The 9,361-nt window shown below is 51.6% G+C and overlaps 1 protein-coding gene across 2 annotated transcripts; it reads right to left on the minus strand.

Moving 5' to 3' along the window:
• Positions 1 to 195: 195 nt before the first annotated feature.
• On the minus strand, positions 196 to 6,267 carry BBLN (bublin coiled coil protein). 2 transcript variants are annotated; one of them, XR_014785967.1, is made up of 3 exons: positions 6,144 to 6,267; positions 731 to 3,501; positions 197 to 659 (listed from the first exon to the last, which is right to left on the minus strand). XR_014785967.1 is itself a non-coding variant. In XM_084821432.1 (2 exons), exons 1-2 carry the CDS (start codon positions 6,238 to 6,240, stop codon positions 3,317 to 3,319), a joined length of 282 nt encoding a protein of 93 aa, XP_084677558.1. In that variant the 5' UTR covers positions 6,241 to 6,267; the 3' UTR covers positions 196 to 3,316. The 2 variants fall into 2 exon arrangements, 1 of the variants encoding a protein (XP_084677558.1); XM_084821432.1 differs by having other exon boundaries at positions 196 to 3,501.
• Positions 6,268 to 9,361: the final 3,094 nt, after the last annotated feature.

Raw genomic sequence — 9,361 nt, forward strand, 5'->3', positions numbered from 1 at the left:
GGCATGACAAAATACATTCACTGAGGGAGGGGTCCCATTGAGGACGCCTTGCCCAAGGGCCCGTAAAACCTAAAGCGGCAAGGGAATAATTCTTTTTTATTCAATTGTCATCCCAGAGCAGACCACCCCACGCAGGGCGTGGGGTGACTCACCAAAAGGCTGTGAAAGGAGGCGAGAGGGCACACGACAACGGGTTAGGTTCAGTATCGTCCGTCATTTATTCACAAATACCAAAAGGTTACTCAAGCAAAACCAAAGTTATTTGGTCAGTGTTTACAGATTCACTCGGTACAGCTTCAAAAGATTAAAGACATGCCCTGGAAAAGACCCTGATGCTGGGAAGATTGAAGGCGAAAGTAGAAAGGGACGGCAGAGGATGAGATGGCTAGATAGCATCACCGATGCAATGAATATGGACTTGAGCACGCTCCGGGAGAAAGCGGAGGACAGGAAGGTCTAGCGTGCTATGGTCCGTGGGGTCACGAAGAGTCGGACACGACTGAACAACAACAAGGCCTTATTCAGGTGACTACGGCTGCAGTCTTAAGCACTCTTACTCTGGAGTAAGCCCTGCTGGAGAAGGTAGATTGCGATCCAGCAGAGGTACATTCAGAGCAACTTTCCTCAACTTTGCACCCTCCAGATGTGTTGGGCTGCAACTCCCATAATTCCCAGCAGCCATGCTGTCTGGGGATGATGGGAGCTGCAGTCCATCACATCTGCAGGGCACAACGTTGGGAAAGGTCAACTTTGAGGCCCCCAGGCTTATTGCAAAAGATCCTGCGCTTGGGTGGGTCTTGATCGAAACCGCAAAGGTCGCCCTGTTTTCTTAATCCTACAGACTCAAGGCCATGGAACAGTTTTGTCAGGAGGCTGTTGCTCTGAAAATTGCAAAGCACCCAACTGTGGAGTGGGGGGATTCTAGGAAGGAAAATAAAAACCACACAAGAATCAAGTCAGCTCACCCCTCTCCTCTTGCAGCCTGTGGAACTTTAGGTTTTTTTGTGAGCGTGCACAAGTACACATCAGACGCACGCTTAGGCCGATGGCGAAGAGTTGCGCGCCTCGCTTTGATGCTTTGGGAACTATTGCACACGTGTTGCTAAGTAATGCCGCCAAAGGAGGCTTGGATCAAACACAAGCAGCATGATTTCTCTTTCAAAGCTGCATGGAGCAAGCGAACTTTGCTTTATTCAGAAGCAATATAGCTCACCCCAGTAGTTCCTAGACCAGCCTTCCCCAACCCGGTGCCCTCCAGATGTGTTAGACTGGAAATCCTATTATTCCCAGCCAGCATAGCCACCAGATTGGGGAAGGCAGTCCTAGGCAGCTACAACTAGCCCCACTGTAGCCCCTTCCTGTCCCACAGGAACCTCCTTACATGCGCTACTCTTTCTCCACATCCCAACGCTCTTATGCATCTCTTAACACTCCAGATCTCACCCCTGACATCGCGTTTTCTAAAGAGCTGGTTATACCAAGCAACCAGTCCCAACAGATTCAGCAAGAAGCAACTTTTTTCCAAGACATCATCTTTGAGCCACAAAAAGCAGTGCTCTATCTCTACCCCCACACCGTGATTATTTAGGACTAAATTACAGCGACAGAGACAATGCTCCCACATTAATTCAAGAGTGGTTTTTCTTGACTGGTGGGGAGGGGGTGGGTGGGAAGGAATGGGCAGATTTTAAGTGTACTGACCTTGTTCTGATATTTCTGCTAGAACATTAGGAGTGGGCAGAAGGTAAGCTGAGAACTACTGGCAAATCTCTGAATGATACGCAGTAGATCTTTTAATGAATTAATAATGGCGACAATGCAAACGGCTCCCCCACCGAACTAGGCTGTCTATAATCCCCATAGTAGCTCAGATGTAGATTTGTACAAGTCATCCCAGTGCAGGCTTCCCCAACCTGGCACCCACCAGATGCGTTGGGCTGCAACACCCATCGTTCCTGGCCAGCATGGCTAATGGGGTGCAGGAGGTAACTCCCCCACCCTCTGAGTCACCATTTTGCATCTGGCTGCAGCTGGTGAATCATGGGGGCCCAGTAAAAAAACTAAGTCTGTCCCACAAGGCTGGAGTCTGCCCCTGCTGGTAATACGCTGTGGACTGCGTTTAGATGGAGGTTTATCCATCACTTTTTGTGCACTGCTGGGTTGTGAACACAAAGAGGTTGGGTGCTTGTGTGTTTTGAGGAAGTAAGCCAGGTCCTGGGAGAACAAGCAAGTGACCTTGTAATCTTTTCATAAAGGGAAGCAAGCCGTTACCAGTTACTCTCTGGCAACTCATTTCTGCCTTTTAGCTCCTGGCCTTTTTCTTTGAAGAGGAAAAAAAGGAATGATCTTGCCTACTCCTCATTAGGTTTCGTTTCCGAGCTTAAGCTGCTTGCACCTGGGACAAGGAAACAGCTGTGTTTTAAATTCCCAGTATCAAAGGTTAGGATGTTTGTTTATGAGAAATATTTGCTTCTGGGGAAATACAACTTCCCACATTTTTATCAGGAAGGAAGAAAGGGGATAGGGCGTGCCCGCACTGTAAGCCTCAACCGCTTTTAAATCTGTTGACTGCTATTTTTCAGCAAGGAATCTCAGCTCTGCACAGGTATCAATAATTCTCTGAGCTTGCAGGAGAAACCAAACTGTTTGGGGCAGGTACTGAATTTAGAAATCACTCACAACAGGAAATGGCCCAGTTCCAAAGAAAACAGTACCAATGAAAGTTGAACTCATGCCAGGAAAGAATTGCCACAGGGGGCAACTGCAGCTCTCTTTTCACGCTGAAGGGGTGTAACTAGTGGTAGAGCATTGAAAACAACTGTCAAAACCAAAGACTCTTTCACCTATGTACAGCGCGATCCTACACATGTCTCCTCAATAGGGCTTACTCCCAGGTAAGTCGGCAGAGCGGTGATCATGCAACCGCAGCTGCTGGGCAGAAAGGTGTCTGGACGACCAACGTGCCGGGAAGTAGTCGCTCTTAAGAACAGCCTCCAAATCCAGAAAGGACACCACTGTGCAATGTAATCCTGACCTCACAAGCTAAAGTGTCAACATTTGCATCAACCTAAATCTATCTCGTTCCCACCCCCTTTTCTTTGAGCAACCCTTGTTCCCTAAAACACTTCACAATGGATTAGCCAGAGTTGTAGACCCAGAGGAGAATGGGGAAGAGGTGCTCCAAACACGCGCGCACAGGCCAAAAGCACCTTTTCTATTGAAAGTTTCAACGTGAAACCGAGGGCAAGGGGGGGAGGTCCCACTGGAAGCTGCAACGATCTCTGCCTACTTTGGTCCAGCAGACTAAAGATGGACGTTAAGTGCCTGGTTCAGGCCTCCGTGCCTCTTCGCCCTCGCTCAGCTCCCGCTGAAACTCCAGGCGTGTCTGGCGGTTGGATTCCAGCAGTTCCTTCAGCCGGGCATGCAAATGGTCATTCTTCTCCTCCAGGTGATCCAAGCAGGAGTTGATCTGGTCCAGCATGGAGTTGATGGCCGCATATTCTGGTTGGAGAGAGCACAGTGACAATATGAACTGGAACCTCCAGTCGCGGCCTCACAAACAGGGTCTTGGCCTGGGATTCAAGGTCTGAGCAGGCCACGGACCCGCTAAGGCGGCAGCCCCACACCCAAGACAACGAGGAGTCCAGTGGCCCCCAAAAGGCTAACACTCCTTCGGGCAATGGCTTTTGTGGATCCTGTCTGCTTCACCTGATTCATGAAGAGGGCTGGGGCAAAGGCAGAAAGGGTGCGGCAAAAATGCAGACGATGCCAGCCTATTGTAGCTTTAGGGCCCACTCCTACGCAGGTTTAGATAGAAAAAAGTCCTACAACTGCCAGCATGCCCCTAAACATGCGTAGGATTGGGCCCTAAAGCTCTTACTGCTAGTAAACGAACCCTTAGGAGAGGCATTTCAAACTTTCAGAATGGAGGAAAAAATGCATCAGAGCCAGGAAACCACCAAGCACTCAGTGGTTGTGGGAAAAGGGACGAGGCTGTCCGGGGACTCCAGTGGGGGTGGAAGTTCCCCACCCCCAGGCTGCAACCAAAGGCTTTCTTTCTCCGCCCCCAAATAGATGGGAGACATTTTTTTAATTATAGCTGAAACAGGCAAGGGATGAGAAATAGACAACCAAGACCCACATATGTTTACTCTGAAAAAGGTTCCCACCAAGGTAGTCAGCCCATGGCTGGGCTGAGGGTGGAGAGTTTCAGAGCAAATGTGTATAGGATTGCAGCCTAAGAGACAGTTAAGCAGAACAGTCAAGCCCAGCTCACTCCCTGACGTACTAGTTTACCAGCTGTGGGGATTGTTCCTACTTTTGTGTGTGTAGGAAACATTCAGCCCTATGGGCGTCCATCCCCTCCACACTCTGAAGAGCTGCAGCTGACATTGGCTGACCAGTCCAGTAACTAAACCTAGGTATCAGTGAGAAGGTTTCTTGCCTGGGTTTGCTAGGTTTCTACAGGCAGGAATATTACTGTTATTAATAACAAGGTAGAGCACTTAAAAATTTGCAGTCTGAAAGGTCCAGCCCACCTGATGGAAGCTAGAGTTTTATACAGCCTCACTCCTAATAAGCATGCCTAGGATCAGGCACACATAAGAGCTTTCTACAGGCAGGGATTTTAAAAATTATTTTTAATAGGGTAGTGCATTTGACCACTTTTGGAGCCTGAACAGTCCAGCCACACAATGGAAGCTAGAGTTTTATGCAGCCTCACTCCTAATAAGCACGCATAGGATCAGGCATGATGAAGCTTGAGTTTTATGTGGACATGCTAGCTTTCTACAGGCAGGGGTTCTGTCTTTTTTAAAATTTTAATTTTTTTTATAGTGTAGAGCATTTGATCACTTGCAGCTGCAAGCGGTCCAGCCCACATGGTTTGAGTTTTAGGCAGCCTCACTCCTAAGCAAGCATGCATAGGATCAAGCAGACATGGTAGCTTTTACAGGCAGGGATTTGTTTTTTAATTGGGTAGTATGTTTGACCACTTGGAGCCTGAACAGGTCCAGCCACATGATGAAGCTTTAGTTTTATGCAGACATGCTAGCTTTCTACAGGCAGGGATTCTTTATTATTATTTTAATAGTGTAGAGCATTTAATCACTTGCAGCCTCAAGAGGTCTGGCCCACATGGCTGCATTTTAAGCAGCCTCACTCCTAAGTAAGCATCCATAGGATCTGGCAGACATGCTAGCTTTCTACAGGCAAGGATTTATTTTTATTTTTTTTAATAGGGTAGCACATTTGACCACTTGGAGCCTGAACAGGTCCAGCCACATGATGAAGCTTGAGTTCTATGCGGACATGCTAGCTTTCTACAGGCTGAGATTTAAAAAATATTTTTAATGGGGTGGCGCATTTGACCTCTTGGAGCGAGAACGGGTTCAGCCACACGATGAAGCTTGAGTTTTATGCAGACATGCTAGCTTTCCACAGGCAGGGATTTAAAAAATATTTCTAATGGGGTGGCCCGTTTGACCTCTTGGAGCGTGAACAGCTTCAGCCACACGATGAAGCTTGAGTTCTATGCGGACATGCTAGCTTTCTACAGGCAGGGATTTAAAAAAAATATTTTAATGGGGTGGCACGTTTGAGCTCTTGGAGGCTGAACAGCTTCAGCCACACGATGAAGCTTGAGTTCTATGCGGACATGCTAGCTTTCTACAGGCAGGGATTTAAAAAAAATATTTTAATGGGGTGGCACGTTTGAGCTCTTGGAGCCTGAACAGCTTCAGCCACACGATGAAGCTTGAGTTCTATGCGGACATGCTAGCTTTCTACAGGCAGGGATTTAAAAAATATTTCTAATGGGGTGGCGCATTTGAGCTCTTGGAGCGGAACAGGTTCAGCCACACGATGAAGCTTGAGTTCTATGCGGACATGCTAGCTTTCTACAGGCAGGGATTGTTCTTTGCTGCTGTTCTTATTTTAATAGGGTACAGCGTTCGATCACTTGCAGCCTCAGAGAGGTCCGGCCAACAGCCGTCGGGTTCCAGGCGGCTTTGCTCCTAAGTAAGCGTGCGCAGGATCGGTGCCTCTTTCAAACGAGCCAGCAAAACCCCCGCGGCAGCGAACCCGAGCCGCCCCGCCCCTCGCTCTCTGCTGCGGGGCGCGCTTGGAAGGCGCCCCAAGGTTACCTGCCTCCCCGAAGCCGCCGCCGTCACTGCCGCCGCCGCCGCCGCCCTCCTCGGCCCCGGCCGGGCTCAGGGGCAGCTCTCCGTTGGGCCCCGACATGCTCCGAGCGCGACCGCGGGCGACGGCGGAGCCCCGCCCCGATGGAACGCCGCCGCCGAGGGCGCGCCACGCCCCTCGCGGCCCCGGCTGGTTTTGTGAATGGCCCCCGCCAGTTCGCGCCACTCCAGAGCGCCGGAGCCGCGCGCGTCAAGAGCAAAAAAAAAGAGGACTACAGCTCCCAGCATGCCCCAGCCAGCCATGCTGGCTGGGGCATGCTGGGAGCTGTAGGCCTCTTTTTTTTTTGGTCTGGGCCCCGGGTGAACTAGAACCCGGTGGGGCCCTCCCATGAAGCTGATTGCTGGGATCCTAGAATCGCAGGGTTGGAAGGGGCCTACGAGGCCATCGAGCCCAACCCCCTGCAGGTCTTTTTAGGGTCAGGGAAATTTTTTTTTTAGAAATGTGGTGTTTTAAAGTAGAATGTTATTGTTTCAAAACTGTTGCCTTGCTGTACGTCGCCCGGAGTGGCCGGGTGACCGGCCAGATGGGCGATTTAAGAAATCCAATAAATAAATAAATACACACACGCAGGAATCTAAGTCAGAGCATCCCTGGCGGGTGGCGGTCCAGCCTCGTCTTGGATGCCTCCGGCGCGGTGCGGGACGCCTCCAGGTTCAGGACGGATCAAAGGAAAGGCTTCTGCACGCAGCGCAGAGTCCAGCTACGGAATTCGCTACCACCAGAGGCAGCGATTGCTTTCGAACTGTGGTGCTGGAGAAGACTCGTACGAGTCCCCTGGACTGCAAGGAGGTCAAATCAGCCCATCCTAAAGGAAATCAACCCTGACTGCTCGTTGGAAGGACAGATACTGAAGCTGAAGCTCAAATGTTTTGGCCACCTAATGCGAAGAGAAAACTCTCTGGAAAAGACCCTGATGCTGGGAAAGACTGAAGGCAACAGGAGAAGGGGGCGGCAGAGGATCAGATGGCTAGTAGCATCACCGATGCAATGAATATGGACTTGAGCACGCTCCGGGAGAGAGCGCAGGACAGGAAGGCCTGGCATGCTGTGGTCCATGGGGCCACGAAGAGTCGGACACGACTGAACGACAACAAAGGAAATCAACCCTGAGTGCTCATTGGAAGGACAGAGACTGAAGCTGAAGCTCAAGTATTTTGGCCACCTAATGCGAAGAGAAAACTCCCTGGAAAAGACCCTGATGCTGGGAAAGACTGAAGGCAAAAGGAGAAGGGGACGGCAGAGGATGAGATGGCTAGATAGCATCACGGATGCAATGAATATGAACTTGAGCACGCTCCGGGAGAGAGCGCAGGACAGGAAGGCCTGGCGTGCTGTGGTCCATGGGGCCACGAAGAGTCGGACACGACTGAACAACAACCACAGAGGCAGCGATGGCCGCCCGTTTGCCTGGCTTTCAAAGGAGGGTGGACAGATTCCTGGAGGAGAAGGCTACCCCGGGCTGCTAGTCCAGATAGCTATATGCTCCCTCCAGTGTCAGAGGCAGGATGCCTCCGTGCACCAGCTGCTGGGGAACATGGGCGGGAGGGTGCTGTTGCACTCCTGCCCTGCTCGTGGGTCTCCCGTGGGCAGCTGGTCGGCCGCCGTGGGAACAGAACGCCGGACTAGCTGGACCCTCGGCAGATCCAGCGGGGCTCTGAAGTTGGGAGGAGCGAGTCTGGGGGCTCTTGTCGGTGGGCCCCCGCTGGGGAGCACCCTCGATGGCTGCCCCGGTGGGCAGGCTTTGGGCTGTGTCCGGTTTTGCTATTCGGAACAAATTCCTGGGTTAATCCTTCTTTTAAAGCGCCTGCCGTTTGCTCTCGTTGGCGGATCTTGGGGCTCTAGTGACGCCCCCGCCTGCCCCGATCCCGCCCTGGTCGAATGCACTGAAGCGACCGACGCAGGCAGAGCGGCCTCCCGCCCTCCAAGCACAAGTCGCGAGCAGGCAGCAGGGTAGAGACGGGGAAAGGTCGAAGCCTGCGCCTTTAAGAAGCCGCGCCCCTTCGCCGGCTTAAATGATGCGGTTATGGAGCGACGGGATGTCTTGCCAAGCGGCGGGCGGGCGGGCAACTGTTATTAGGGGGACTTGTACCAGTTTTCAAAGGGGCTTAGTTCTAAGGAAGCCGTCGGAGCCTCCCAGCTTGACCCGTTCCATGGTTTAATCCGAAGGAAGGCTCCGCCCCGAGTTCAATGAGACTAAAAACCGGGGGGGGGGGGAGAGGCGTGCACGTGTAGCATTGGGGCCCTGTGCACGTGTAGGAATCGCTGTGGCCTTGGAGTTAACTTGGTAGCGTGAGAATGGTCCCCGGTCCGCAAGTCTTCCAGACGCACTGACCATGGCCAGGATTGGGCTGTGCACGTGGGTAAAGCCCAATGGAAGCCCTCCTTAGAGGGGACCCACTGAAATGAATGGGACTTCATAAGCCCTACTTAGAAGAGACCCACTAAAGTGGATGGGACTGAACAAGTCCTACTTAGAGGGGACCCCCTGAAATGAATGGGACTTCATAAGTCCTACTTAGAGGGGACCCCCTGAAATGAATGGGACTTCATAAGTCCTCCTTAGAGGAGACCCACTGAAATGAATATAAAAGTTAAATAAGCAGGGTGGCAACAACAACAACAACTGAAATGAATGGGAGTTCATAAGCCCTACTTAGAAGTTGTTGTTCAGTCGTTCCCGACTCTTCGTGACCCCATGGATCATAGCGCGCCAGGCCTTCCTGTCCTGCGCTCTCTCCCGGAGCGTGCTCAGGTTCATATTCATTGCGTTGGTGATGCTATCTAGCCATCTCATCCTCTGCCGTCCCCTTCTCCTTTTGCCTTCAGTCTTTCCCAGCATCAGGGTCTTGAAATGGATGAGCCTAACCAAGCCCTCCTTGGAGGAGACCCACTGAAATGGCTGGGACTGACCAAGCCCTCCTTGGAGGAGACCCACTGAAATGGCTGGGACTGACCAAGCCCTCCTTGGAGGAGACCCACTGAAATGGCTGGGCCTGACCAGGCCCGCCTTGGGGGAGACCTTCTGAAATGGCTGGGCCTAAACACGCCCGCCTTGGGGGAGACCCTCTGAAATGGCTGGGCCTGACCAGGCCCGCCTTATTTATTTATTTATTTCATTTCTATACTGCCCAATAGCCAAAGCTCTCTGGGCAGTTCACAAAAA

Source organism: Heloderma suspectum, chromosome 14 (genome assembly GCF_057233095.1).
Source record: "Heloderma suspectum isolate Gila_16-S chromosome 14, 16-S_ref, whole genome shotgun sequence".
NCBI classification, from domain to species: Eukaryota; Metazoa; Chordata; class Lepidosauria; order Squamata; family Helodermatidae; genus Heloderma; species Heloderma suspectum.

Bases quoted from the DNA above. Each gene is read 5' to 3' on its own strand.
- BBLN (XM_084821432.1), bottom strand. From the start codon at position 6,240: ATGTCGGGGCCCAACGGAGAGCTGCCCCTGAGCCCGGCCGGGGCCGAG. The intron at 3,502-6,143 runs GTAACCTTGGGG...CTCTCCAACCAG, and splicing joins CGGCGGCTTCGGGGAGGCAG to AATATGCGGCCATCAACTCC.